At 54.2% G+C, this 13,593-nt stretch overlaps 1 protein-coding gene and 1 non-coding gene across 3 annotated transcripts; both read right to left on the minus strand.

Annotated features, from left to right (window-relative positions):
* Window positions 1–2,826: 2,826 nt before the first annotated feature.
* Window positions 2,827–10,337, minus strand: LOC125157899 (melanoma-associated antigen D4). 2 transcript variants are annotated; one of them, XM_047844983.1, is made up of 13 exons: window positions 10,243–10,337; window positions 9,000–9,210; window positions 7,889–8,719; window positions 7,346–7,549; window positions 7,178–7,241; window positions 6,872–6,951; window positions 6,387–6,478; window positions 5,677–5,756; window positions 5,534–5,576; window positions 5,055–5,117; window positions 3,997–4,111; window positions 3,234–3,664; window positions 2,827–3,045 (listed from the first exon to the last, which is right to left on the minus strand). In XM_047844983.1, the coding sequence occupies exons 2-13, from the start codon at window positions 9,207–9,209 to the stop codon at window positions 3,036–3,038; spliced, it is 2,223 nt and encodes a 740-aa protein (XP_047700939.1). In that variant the 5' UTR covers window position 9,210; window positions 10,243–10,337; the 3' UTR covers window positions 2,827–3,035. The 2 variants fall into 2 exon arrangements, with proteins under 2 accessions (XP_047700939.1, XP_047700940.1); XM_047844984.1 differs by lacking the exon at window positions 2,827–3,045 and having other exon boundaries at window positions 3,230–3,664.
* Window positions 4,359–4,487, minus strand: LOC125158035 (small nucleolar RNA SNORA11). The gene has a single exon (XR_007149160.1). It is a non-coding gene; the product is annotated as a small nucleolar RNA SNORA11 (small nucleolar RNA).
* Window positions 10,338–13,593: the final 3,256 nt, after the last annotated feature.

Here is a 13,593-nt window from a genome sequence, read left to right on the forward strand (position 1 = left end):
TGTGTTCTAGGAAGTGTGGTCTAACTCAAGTTAACAAAGGTTTTTCTCCTGTTACCGTGAACAAGTTTCATAATTTTTCCCTTTACATATATGCTTATTGTCTTTTGGGGGTTCCCCTTGTATGTGATTTGAGGTAATGCAAAAGTTCTATTTTTTCCATATGCATATTCAATGTTTCTTTAATATTTGTTGAGCACATATTTTCCCTCATTGGATCACCTTAGCTCTATTGTTGAAAATCAATTGCCCATATATGCGTACCTCTATTCCTGGACTTTCTATTTGTTTTCTATTTATTTACATGTCTATATTTATGCTAGTATCACACTATCTTGATGACTGTAGCTTTATAGTAACTTAGGAAGTTAGTCAGCATGAGAATTCCAAATATGTGCTTCTCTTTCACAGTTGTTTTGGCTATTTCAAAGATTTTTTTTTAAGTACATTAATTTATTTTGAGAGAGAGAAAGAAAGCACGAGCAGGGGAGGGGCAGAGAGAGAGGAGAGAGTGAAAATCCCAACCAGGCTCCACACTGCCGACGCGGAGTCCGATGCAGGGCCTGAACTCACCAACCGTGAGATCACGACTGAAGTCGGACACTTAACCAACTGAGCCACCCAGGCGCCCCTCGGCTATTTCAATCCTTTGTATGTCAGTAAAATTTATATAACCACCTTGTTGTTTTTTTAGTCATTTGAATTATTATGAATCAGCAGATAATTTGGGGGAGAGTTTTCATCTTAGCAATATTGAGCCTTAAAGTCTAAACACATCATCTATTCTCCATTCATTTACATCTTTTCAAATTTCTCTCAGCAATGCCGATGTAAATGTTTCATTTACAGCTTCACATGTATTTTGTTAAATTCACCCTAAGAAGTTCATGTTTTTCATGTATTGTAAATGATATTTTTATTTTTATTTCCAATTTTTTTGTTTCTAGGATAGATAACTATAATTGATTTTTGGGTATGGACCTCATATCCTGCCACCTTGCTTATCTCACTAGCAGGAGTTCTAGTAATTTTTTAAAGGACTTGTGGAACTTTCTATGTATGTGATCTTCTCAGTTATGAATAAAGACAATTTTACTTCTTTCTTTCCACCTTGTATGCCTTTTCAATTTTTTGCAAATCCTGCCTTAATGCACTAAGACTGCCAATCAGGGCTAGGAGTGGTAAGAGACCTGAGAGGGAAAGCTTTCAGATTTTAATGATGAAGTATGTTTCAGATGACCTTTATCAGATTTAAGAAGTTATTCCTATTCCCAGTTTCCAGATAACTTTTAATCTGAATAGGTGTTAAACTTTGTTGAATGTATTTCCAAATGATACTGGTATCGCATTGTAGCTGTCATAAATTGCCACATACTTTCTCCTCCTTTCCAGACGAAGTGCCTTATCTCAAGTGTCCTCTGCACGCAGTGCTCAAACCCACACCTGTGGCTTTTGGTGAGTGTCTGCACCCTCATTCAGGAAAAGGCACATCCTGCTGTGTGCACAGCAGGATCCTGGGAGGTTTCCAGGGTGAGGGTGCCAGAAGAGTCTTGGGTCATCCACCACCCCAGGGCTGGGGCCCAGGCATCATCCATCCCTCTCACATCCCAGGCCAAGCACCAGTAAAGCTAAAGTGAAGGGGAATCCATCTCTGTCAGAATCACAGCGTCCGTGTTGCCAAGCCCAGACCCAGCAGCCAGGAAGACAGAAAGCACAGCACTGGCCAATAAGGCAGAAACCCACCTGAAGCCTGACTTTAGGGGAGGAGACCTTACACAGCCAGCTTCCTGGGGGTGTGACCTACACAGCCCCATGGGACCCCGTGCTCGCAGGCGTTGCACACCTGGTTCCATGCTCTGCTGTCACCCTCTTGGAATTCTTCATCATTTTTTCACAGGGAGACCCACGTTTTCATTCTCCACTGGGCCTGTGCAATTAGGTGCCTGGGTCTGGGTCAGGAGCCTTGTGTGGGTGAGAGAGGGGAACCTCTTCTCAGGGAAAAGAGGCAATGGGGTGCAGGGGTCCTTAGTACTACTCTCTCCCTCTTCTGAACCTGGGACCTCGTCCCCTCAACTGAGGACGTCACTGAGGGGCCTGAGAAAGTTCCACTGTCCCGCCTGCCACTGAGCCCTCCCAGGTGTCTCACCTTGGTCCACGGGAGGAACTGCAGTCCCCACCCCACTCCCGCAGGGATCACTCAGCCCTTCAAGACACCAGGGCTTAGGCCTTGCTTTGGCTTCACTGGGAGAGCCCTGTTTCCAGTGAAGAAGAGCTCCAGAGCCCACCAACAGGCCTCAGGTCATGGTCACAGGCAATGGGCTGGTGAGCTCTACTTTCATTAAACCTACTCTGTCGGGAACGATGGCTCCTCCTTCCACCTGCTGGAGGGCGGAGAATGTTGCTGAGGCCTATCTCCTTTCCCTGAAGACTCCATCTGAGGGAGGGATGAGGTGCTGAGGTTGTGTGGAGGATGGCGCCTCCAAAGATGGGGTGGAGGAGGTGGGGATTGGTGAATGTCTGTGGACCTTGTTGTGTGGTGGGAGGGACCGTGGCACCAACCCACAGCCTTCCACTCCACCCTTTTTCCCGCCACCTCCCCCACCATTGGCATCTAACTGGGGTTGTACCACGTGGGAAATCATGTAACTCTGTGGACTGGAGCCTCTCGAAACTCACGGTCTAGGCACTCAGGGGGCACCTCCGCATCTCCCAGCACTGTACCCACACCTACTGCCTTCCATGCAGAGGCAGGGCGTGGCCATCTCAGAGCACCTGACCACGTGCTCCTCAGAGCACCACGTGCGCAGGTAAAGGAAGAAACTTCCCAAGTAATTTTGCAACTTTAATGTAACACCGATACCAAAAACATGAAAACACGACAGAAGCGCACAACAACAGCACACAACCAAAGCAGGAAGGGCAGAGAGAGCTTCATCTGGCATGCCATCTCAGATGGGCAGGGAGAAGCTGCCTAGAGTGCTGTGTGAGAGAGGGATCTGAGGAGGCACTCTGGCCTGGTGCGTGACGGCCGCAGTCCATCAGCGCTGCCTGCAAAGCAAGACACAAAAGCTGACGCAGAAATACAAATATATGTGAAACGGGGAGGGACGCAAGGACAGAACAAATGTCTTTCACACTCTCTTGGTTCCCCCACTGCTCCCAGGCCCTCCCCCGACTTCTCACAGCCCCCTCCCATGCCCTTCTGCAGAGTTTCATTTAGCGACTGAAAACCTTACTGGATCCAGGAGAAGAAGTTGGCACTCGTTCTGGCAGCATTTCTGGTCCGGATGGTGGAGCTGGTGCTGGGCCCATCGAGAATGCTGGTGCTGGCCCCACCGTTGGTGCCACTGCTGACACCAGCCCTCCAAGTGGCTCTCCTGTTGGCACGGTTGCTATTCAGAATGTACTGATGGTATCTGGCCCAGAAAGCGAAGGGAATCCTGGCCCAGGCATCGCCAAAATCTCCGTCCTCATCCCAGGTCAGGAGCTCCACCTGTATGTCGTCCCAGCTCCACCGTCCAATCAGAGCTTCGTCCCCGATATTCATCTGGGCCCTCATCTGGGCCCTGGCATGCTCCTCAGCCATATCCACATCCATCGTCTTGAATGCATCATCCACAGCCTCCAGGAAATGAGCCTTCCACTCCCGGGGGTCTCGGTTCTGATTCTGCAGTAGAGTGACAGCAACCATCCAAACAGCTAGCCCACCTCCACTGAGCACCTGCTTCCTGCCATACACCCTCCTGGGAGCTGTGCATAATCATTACACAAAGACTGCTGGAGTCTGACTCTCCCGTTATTCCAGGCCAGTCCAGGGGCTTCACCCCATCCCTCCTGCTTACTAAGTCTGTGAACTTGTGTCAGTGACCTACTTAGGAACCTGTCAGTATCCTCACTGGACAGACAGTGGGAGGAGGCCGTGACCAAGAAACAAAGAAGGTACAGCAAGGACCAGACCCAGACCCCATCGCCTGGCCCCAAACAGAGGCTCTCTGTTACCTGGGCAATGAATCGCAGCACCCTCATCTTGCTGGTCTCGTGGCGGGCTCGCAGGCCCCAGAGGAACTCATACTCGGGTGGGCTGCTATTGGGGACCTTCTTGTATTCCAGGTACCTCAGGGCAAGAGGAAGAGAAACGTTTGCTTCCAGCCAGGCAGACCTGTTGTTGCACCAGTGGCTCCCAGGTGGCCCCTTTCCGGCCCTGATGCTGCAGCTCAGCTCCTGGGGGAGGATGGTCCTGACCTCCAGCCCATGCCTCACTCCCACGCTCACTCCTAGGGTTTCTGCCTCCACGATTGAGGCCTACAAAGCCTTAGGCCGCCAGTCCTGCCCAGAAGCCATGTGGAGGTGCAGGGTGGGACACGTGTAGGGTATCTGTTCATAGGAAGGCCACAAGTTTGTGCCCCTTGTCACAATGCACCCAGAGTCCCGTTGGGTGTGTTGTAAACAGAGGAGCCATTTCATCAGGCGCCCTGCTCTGAGCTCACCCCAGTGCAGGGTGTCGTCCATGGCCTGGAGGAACCCCGGGACGGCCCACCGCAGAGAACGACGCTAAAGGGAAGAAGAGCAGCACACTCCGCCCATATCCCCGACGGTGTGCGCGTGCGCGTGCGCGTGTCCATGTGCCTGTGTGGGTGCGCGCGTGTTCTCCAAGGACCAAGGATTGGGTGGACCTTAACCAGAAAGCCAGGAGGGCTGGGCTCTAGGGCCAAATGGGGCGCTTACCTGTGGGGGCCACGCTCAGACTTCCACCCTCTGAGTCCCCTGTTCCCGGGATGGAAAGCAAGGGAAATTCTACTACAGCCTATGGGGCAGGTGCCAAAGGGCATGGGGGTTGTAACACACCCTGCACCGTGTTCTCTGTCAGCTTGTACTCCCTTTCCCCAAGACCAAGCTGGATCTCTACTCCTCGCCAACACTCCAGACGCCACCCACACTCACACCAGGGACACCTATCCCTCTGGTGCTAAGATATGGGATGGAGAATGGCTGCTCGGCCAGATCGGCACACGAGGAATGCACAAGCGTGAGACAAAGTTAACCTGGCCAATACTTACTTCTGCTTCACAAAGTCCTCTGTAATGAGCTTCCTTAGATCGCCAAGGAATGGGTGCCTCACCCTGAGGGCAAAGAAAGGAATCCATAACAAGAACAGTGGCAGTGAGGGACACGTGGGCGGGAGCACTCCCTGGCAGGATTGAGAGCTGCCCAGCCTGTGGGGCATCCCCATGGAGGCCTGGGGTGGCACCAGGGGCCGCACGTCAAGGATGTCAAGGATACCCTAGGCAAGGGTTTGGTGGAATCCCTAAATCTGATGGTTTCTCTTACGTCTCATCTGGGGACAGAGAGGGGACATGGAGCAGCGAGGGGCTGAGAGTTCAGGACCATTTCCCCATGCACCGTGACGAGACCCTTTGCCTCTACCCAGTCCAGGACGTCCACTCCCCTGGCACCAGGCCACCAGGCTACTGCAACCCTGGTGCCACTGGTGCCCAAGGACAACACTGAGGGGTGGGAGTCGAGAGCCCAACCATACCCAGGGCGCAGTCCCATCTTGCGTAGTGCCTCCCAGAGGACAGCTGTGAGGGGAGATGAGATACAAGAATTTCACACACAAAGCTGAGACTCTGGGCAACCCACCCCACCCCCACCCCCCCGGCGGCAGGTCCAGCCACTCACCCTCGCTGGCACGGTTGCCATTCATGAAAATGACTCCCAGAATCACCAAGAGGAGGCTCAGCCTGGGGGTGTCCTTGGTCCTAAAGGTGGAGAAAAACGTATTCTATCCGGCAGGCATCTGCCCGAGGGACTAGGGTCGGTTCACCTGACTAGCCTTTCCCAGATGGCTGGGCTACAGAGCGGTTCTTCCCACTCTGCGCATGGCTTGTTCTCTGACCCAGACCATCTTTTCCTCTGTCTGAGACTGAATCGCTTCACGCATCGAACGTAGATGCGAAGAGCCCCTCCCAGAGTCGTGTCCACAACGGGGTCAGGGCAGGGAGCAAATGCTTGGCAACAGTGTGTCCACAGGAGGCATATCCAGACCTTCCCTGCCCTTCGAGCACCGGGAGTTAGACTGGACGGGAAGCTTCCTTCTCCCCGGACCACTCTGCCAAGCCCAGGCCAGGCACGTAGCAGGAAGGGACAGGCAACAAGGAGCCTGCTTTCCCAGAAGATGGGGTGAGGAGGTGGCCGGGGTGGGGGTGAAGCCCTGAGAGCAGCCAAGGCTTGACCCCAGGCTCCTGCCCTTTCATCCCCTAATCACTGGGCACCACTAACTGTGGGTAGGAGCTGTGCCAGGCACCAAAGCCTTGTTTTCCCATTTCTCCGAGAGGAAAGGGAGAGGCACCAGCGAGGAGCCCACAATCCTCCTGCCCGCCCTTTCTTACTTTCCCAGGAGACGAGCTGAGGAATCACGTGTGCACACGAGAATGTACAGGTGTTCTTCCTTGTCAATTTCCTTCAGGTGAATCCCAAACTTCTACGTGGGGGAGAAACCAGAACAGGACATGAGAAACCCACGCTGCCTGTCCCACAGGCAGTCCTTTCATTTCCCGTCAGAACTCTCTCTCAGCCGGGACCCCAAAGTCACGCGGAAGACTGAAGAAGAGAGGCCGAAGAGGAACTGCCCTGTGGGAGCTCTGACACCGGCCAAAGCAACAGGACCCACTTCAGGGGACAAGAGACACTCAAAAGAGCATGAGGGAGAGGACCCTGCGGGGGATGGAAGCATAAGGTGGACGCTCCCAGGTGGAGAAGCTAGGGAGGGCTTCCAGAGCAGGTAGTGCCGGAGGTGGGCCTCAAGGGGCTGCAGGGTGCAAGGCCTGCCTGCAGCTCTTGTACTACAGGGAGCTGCCCCTGTCCCTTTGCCCACCTTTTCCAGAGTGTACGTTGCTCGTTCAATGATCTCAGGGAAATGTTCGTCGTATTCTCGGATGACATCCTTCATCATGTCTGCGGGAGATGAGAGGTGGAGAGAGCACCAGGGCTGAGCAGGGGCCAAAGAGCTGCACCCCCTCAGTCAGCCTCACTGAGGGGAGCACAGTTGGGACCCCCGTACTGTGCAAATGGGAGCGATCAGCTGGGCACACTGGGTGGGGACATGTGATGCGAGGCCCCGCAGGGTAGGGATGGGGACGGGGGAAGGGCAGAGCTCAGGGAGGGGGCACAGGTTGCCCACCTGAGCGCTTGATGGGAATCTTCTTGTAGTCCTTAATCATCAGATATTTCACCAGTTTATTTGCCTGGAGGAGGAGGAGCACACGGGGAGATCAAGGCATGGCTGACCTCCAAGAACTGGCCCATAGGAGAGGAGAGGAGGAAGACGGGGAAAAGGCAGATTTCTTACCCTCTCTTGCAGAAGGGTCACGTTGCGGGGTGGCAAGCACAGGACATGTCTTGAGGGTACCTGGGACCTCAGGGCCATCGGTGGCCGGGGAACCATATGAGCCCGCACTGTCATCGGAGGCTGCGATGGTCTCCAGGTCGGTGGGACCGCAGGAGGCTCTCTCTCCTCCTCGCTGCTCTCATATTCGTCATCCAGGTGCTTGGACTGTAGCATTAGAGAGAGAAGAGACCCAGGGCTACCAGACTCACCGTGCAAAAGTGCCCAGCACACGTCTTAACCAGAGGAGATACTTGGAAATGAGGGTAGTACAAACAGTGGATGACATGTGCTGAGTGCTTACTACGTGCCCGGCACTGAGCCAACCTCTTCTCCCATCAGGCCTGAGGGCAGAGACTTTGTGGGGTCAAAGCATGCTAGCAAACTTGTGTTGGACCAACGTGCACAAGCTGACAGAAAAGAGGAGGGGAGGGGAGGGGAGAGGAGAGGATAGAGCAGAGAAAGGAGGGGAGCAAGTGGGGGGTGCAGACAGCAGGGAGGTCTCACCTTCTTGGTCCTCTTGCCTCCCATCCTGACCCAGGGCTCAGCACTGTGCTGGGCAGGGGCAGCTGCACCCTCAGGCTCAGGGATGCTTGTGGCCACCTTGGTCTTGGCAGCAGCTGCTGTCACAGCATTCTGAGGCTCCACCCACCGGGTCTTGGCGAGCGCCTTTCCAGATTTGGTCGTCTTGGGCCGGGTGGCTGCCCCCTCCCTGGCAGGTGCTGCCTGGAGCACCCCGGAAGCAGCACTGGGGCCCTCTGTGGCAGCCTCTTGGGCCGGGGCGGGCCTCTTGGAGCGGGAGAAGGCCATGCCACTGACACCTGCCGGCTGGGTGAAATCAAAGAGATCGTTCTGACCCAGGAAGGCTGTCTTGGGCCGGGTGGCATCCATCTCACTGGCACACGGAGCCTGAGAGAAACCACAGGCAGCACTAGGACCCTCAGTAGCAGCCTCCTGGGCCTGGGAGCCTGTCTGGGGCTGTGTGGACTTTGCTGGAGCCCCTGGGGTGGCCATCTCACTGGTGACTAGCATCTGGGAGATGTGTGGAGCAGCAAGGGTGGTCTCAGGGGTGGCTGCCTGAGCCTGGGCTGCATAGGTCATGGGCTGGGTATCTTCTCCTGAAGCCTGGTCTGTGGCCACTGGGCGGTTAGTGACCACCTGATTGTAGGTGGCACGGGCAGCAGCAGCAGCGGCCCTAGCAGCACGATTGGAGGCGGCTGCGCGGGCTACGTTGACAGCATGGGCAGCAGCCTCATTGGCAAGTGTTTCTGGATCCAGCTGAAATGCCTCCATCAGAGTCCTAGCTAGCATAGGGTTTTCCAGTTCCCAGGGCTCATTCTGCAAGGCCAGACAGAAGGGTAGGGGAAAGCAGACAGTTCTACAAGCTCACATCATGCTTCCCACCCAGCCTCCTCCCTGCGGCCAGCTCCCAACCCCCCCCCCCGTCTGCCCCCCACCCCGGACTTCCCAAACCCCCTTTCTCTGAGCAGGAGAGGGAATGCTCGGGAAGCTGGGCAGTCCTTCCCCATTCAACCCTCCCATTCACGACCCCCCCCCCCAAAGCAGCTTCACAAGGGAGAAGGCCCAGGGCCAGCAGGTGGCCAACAAGGAGCCTCACCGATAAGATGCGAAGGCCTGGACCCAAGCTCCCAAAGGCTCTGAGGATACGGATGTCAAAGCTGGTGAGGGTGCCATAGCCTCCAAAAGCACCAAATTCTTCATAGTCATTTCCTTCAACCATCTCTTCCTCCCCGACTTCATCGCTACCCTCATCCATGTCTTCAACGTTGTAGGTTTCTGATTCCATGCGGTAGCTTCCCTCAGCCATGCTGGGGGGGGGGGGGGGGGCGGGTGGTCCCAAGGAGAAGAGAGCTTAGCCAGGGAGGGAGGGTGAGGCTTTTTCAAGGGGGAAGGGGCGGGATCCAGTGGGAGGTGGGATCCCTCAGGAGGAGGGAGGCTGCAATCATCAGGTTACTAGGCAGTACAAGGCAGACAGAGGAGGGAGGGGTAGGAGGGAGAAGGGAGGGAGGGGGTGTCTGTTGGGTTAGATTCTGTCAGAGACGCAGCACTAGGAGAGGGATAGCGATGGTCTCCCTGCACTTAAAGGGGAGTTCAAGAGGGGCACGCTCCCCGTCCCAGCCTCTAGATTTGAATAGGGGGTGGACTGGTGGGCTTGGGTCTGAAGAGTCCCAAAGGGGGATGCATTGAGAGAGGGAGAAACAAAGGGTTTGGATTTAACGACGAAGGGGGGAGAGCAGATGACATGAGAGGGCTGAGACTACAGGGACCCCGGAAAGCTATGGGAAACTGAATCCAGAGACCCTCTGGCTAGGTCCAGGCGGGGGCATTCAGCTGATGATTCAGGTCTGGGTTGGGCTCATACAGGAGCGCTAGGGGTGAGAAGGGTGGGGGTGGGGGCTCGGATTAGGTGAGGCATGAATTAGAGCGCTGGAGGTCTCAAACCCCAGGATCGCAACTCCAGGAAGGGGCTCACGGGGTCAACTTGGTTGGAGTGATCTAGGAGTGGTTGGGGTGGGGGTAGGGCCTCTGCTCTAAGATAGCTCAGCAGGGTGCACACGGGTCTGCTAAAGGGGTTCGGATTGTGGGCTCCAGTGTAAGTGGGGATCAGAGAGCCTGAGTCTCCTTTTGGAAGACTCTCCTCTCCTGTTGGAAGAGGTCGGTGCGGAGGTGGGGGGGGGGGGGGGGGGCGGGCGGAGTGTCCTACCTAGACCGTGCGTCTAAGCGGGCTCAGGTTCTGAGTGCCTGGGCTTTGTTCAGATCCGGCTATTGGGGGCGGGGAGGGCGCACCGTGCCGGGTTCCTCTCGTCCTCTCCCGGTCCAGTCCGGGGCTGGATTCTTACCTTCCCTGGGGCTCCAATGGCGTCCGTCCTCAGCACCAGGAACCCCGCAGCCGCGCCCTCGCCTACTGCTGCCAGCACAGCAGCTCCGACCACCCCGCCCCTTTTCTCCGCGCACCCCCCGCGTCTGGGCAGCCTGCGCATGCGCGGACCCCTCCAGCCCGCCCGCTTTCCCAACAAAAGCCCTCTCCACCAGGTTCCCAGTGCGCATGCGACTCCAAGAGTGTGGTGGGCGGGGTGGGGGGCGTTTTCTCCTTCCCGCCCGAGACCCCTCACCCCTCCTCTGACCGCAGGGTCGCGCACTCACAGCTCTGGGTGCAGTTCGACCACCCAATCATCTACCCTCGGTGCCCGCACTCCTGCACAATGCTTCTCGTCCCTGCCCTCCCCGTTCCCGCTAAACTCCTCTGGTGTGGTCTGGAATACACTATGTCTGGCTTCCCCAGCATGACCCCTAGGTCACAAACACAAAGGTCTCTAGCTGTGTCTCTAACTGTAACAAGGGGAATGGAAATGGCCAGAGGATGCCAGTTGCCTTTGTGTTGCCCAGCACTACCCATCTCCATGGCCCCCAGACACACTGGGAACATCTGCTTCCCCAGATACTCTGTATGCAGCGTGTGCATCACAGCGCTGTCTGTACTGGGGCTTGTCTTCCTCTCACAGCAACCCTGGGAGGTGGCTGTCAGCATCCCCATTTTACAGATCAGAAAGCTGAAGCACAGTCACACCGCATGAACTAGACAAGGCCACAGAGCCAGTAAACAGAAAATGCAATCAATATGTGGGCCTGGGTCTTCCTGACTCCAGACCCCATGTCCCTGTAGGGCTGGCCTGGGGACTGAGGTGCGCCCCCCCCCCTTCAGTTGGAGCGACAGATCCACCCCTCAGCTCTCCTGCCCTGCCAACACCTGTCCCAAACAAGCAAAGTTTGTGCTCTCTGAGACGCAAGCTCATGCTCTGTATCCGGGACACAGGTAGAGACCCCCAGTCTCCAGCCCTCACCTACTGCACGCGTGGGTCCATCCAGGTGTGGGAATTGCTCCTTGGGGTCCACTCCCTGACCTAGCCTCAGGCCTCTTCGCTGTGAGTGGCACAAACACGCTGCCCCTGAGGCCTTCCTGGTGCCCGCTGGAGCGGCCAGGACAATCAGGCATTTTGTGTGTCTGAGCCATGGCAAGCCCTGCTTCAGAGTAAATGTTTGCCCGGGGTTCCTTGCAGGGCAGGGGCCTGGGGCCGCTGTGGTCTTGTGGAAAGAAACCGGGCTGGTCTTCAGAATTCCAGGGATGGGGTGCCGGGCCAGTCTGTTGCTACTAGCTGTGTGAGCCTGCTCGGGTCCCTGGACATCTGTGAGCCCGGTTTCTCAATATGCAACATGGAGAGCACAGGAAGCACATCCCGGGGTCCTACCCGACCCAACACATGCTGCTGTGCTTCCAGAATGACTGGAGAAACTGCTTTGGAGGCAGACAATGCTATGTTTCCAACTCAAATCGAACCTGTGCTTTTTACAAAAACCATAGCGGACTTTTAGATTTGTTTTTATGTCAGCCTCTCCGGGACTCCTGTGTGTGAATGGAAGCTATTGCTAGGACCACAGCTTTTACTCTCCAATGACCAGTATCAATTCTGACTGGCTGGTTGACTTTCCTCAGCTGTTGCATAGCAACCTCCCCCTTCAGCAGCCTGTGTCTCTTCAGCCCTTCCTGTATAACACGTTTCTGTGGGAGGTGACCAGACCCTAGAAATGAAAGCCTTGGCAAGCTGCTCAGTGCTAATAGAAAATACTGTGTTCCCATCTCAAACTGAACCTGTGCTTTTTACAAAAGCCATAGTGGACTCTCGTACTCATTTTGTTTGCTTGTTTTTGCTTTCTTTCTCCTTTCTGAAATTGAGGTATAATTGGCATATGACTTTATGTTAGTTTCAGGTGTGCAACGTAGTGATTCAATATTTTTATGTATTGTGAAATGATCACCACAATAAGTCTACTTAACGTCCATCCCCATATATAGTTACGACTTTTTTTCTTATGATGCGAGCTTTTGTCACATTCGTTTTTGTATCAGCCTCTCTCTATATAAGCTATGTAACTATATATCTATGCTAACATCCTAGTAACTCCAAAATCTACAGCTCCAGTTTGAACCTCGCCTTTGAGATCCAAACCCATATATTCATTCCCCTACATGACATCTCCATTTGGATGTCTCAAGGGCTCCTCACAGTGAGTCTGTCTAGAACTGGTCACTTGGTATACTACCCCTCCCAAAGGCTCAGACTCCCCATCTCTCTTGTTTCTAAAACTCCCATCTTCACCATCTCAGTAAATGGCACCATTATCCACACTCACTCCAGAAAACGGAAGTCAGCTACCACCACTCCCCTTTGCTCATACGCTGCACCCTGATGGGAAGCCTCTGCAGCTCTCCAGAACTATCTCTCTGTGTGGCTCTCCCCTCCCTTATTTCCAGCAAATTCTAGTCACGTTGGCCTCTCAGAACTCTCAACTGTGTCTCCTTCACTCAGGCTCTCCACTGGGCTCTGTTTGTGTTCAGTCTCCCTGTGCTGCAGCCTGTAAACTCCATCCAGGCAAGAAATTGGGGGAGTTGGGCAATCTGAGAGCTCACCATATTAGTTTCCTTTCTCTCAGGGATCGCTGTCTACTGTTGCCTGTGGTGCCATGACGTAAAAGCTTTAGAATTTTTTTGGTTTGCAGCTATTCAGGTGGGAGAGTAAATCGGGTTCCTGTTAAACCATCATGCCTCCATGATGTATTTCTTAAATTTGAATTTTTTCTTAAATTTGAATTTTTTTCGCTGAGCCATAGGGTTTTAAGATGTGTTTCCTTGCTACACATGCATCTAAGATCTACCTAAGTGACTCTGCACAGATATCGTATGGCGTGTATTCATGACATTTTTCTTTCCAATCTGCTCCCCCAGGGCTTTACCCTGACTCCTAAGGAAGTGGAAAACTGGAAAAAATATACAACCATTCAACACCAAAGGTAAGAATTACAGGGAACTTCTCATCAGAAACAATGCAAGTTATAAGATGGTGGCATATAATCCTTATAATAGTGAAATAATTAATAACTGCCAACTCATGGGGCGCCTGGGTGGCGCAGTCGGTTGAGCGTCCGACTTCAGCCAGGTCACGATCTCGCGGTCCGTGAGTTCGAGCCCCACGTCAGGCTCTGGGCTGATGGCTCAGAGCCTGGAGCCTGTTTCCGATTCTGTGTCTCCCTCTCTCTCTGCCCCTCCCCCGTTCATGCTCTGCCTCTCTCTGTCCCAAAAAAAAAAAAAAAAAAAAAAAAAAAAAAACGTTGAAAAAAAAAATAACTGCCAACTC

This window comes from Prionailurus viverrinus, chromosome X, assembly GCF_022837055.1.
Source record: "Prionailurus viverrinus isolate Anna chromosome X, UM_Priviv_1.0, whole genome shotgun sequence".
In the NCBI taxonomy this organism is placed as follows: domain Eukaryota; kingdom Metazoa; phylum Chordata; class Mammalia; order Carnivora; family Felidae; genus Prionailurus; species Prionailurus viverrinus.

Bases quoted from the DNA above. Each gene is read 5' to 3' on its own strand.
- LOC125157899 (XM_047844983.1), bottom strand. From the start codon at position 9,209: ATGGCTGAGGGAAGCTACCGCATGGAATCAGAAACCTACAACGTTGAA. The intron at 8,720-8,999 runs GTGAGGCTCCTT...CTGGCCTTGCAG, and splicing joins CAGGCCTTCGCATCTTATCG to AATGAGCCCTGGGAACTGGA. The intron at 5,577-5,676 runs GTGAGTGGCTGG...CTCCCCTCACAG, and splicing joins TGGCAACCGTGCCAGCGAGG to CTGTCCTCTGGGAGGCACTA.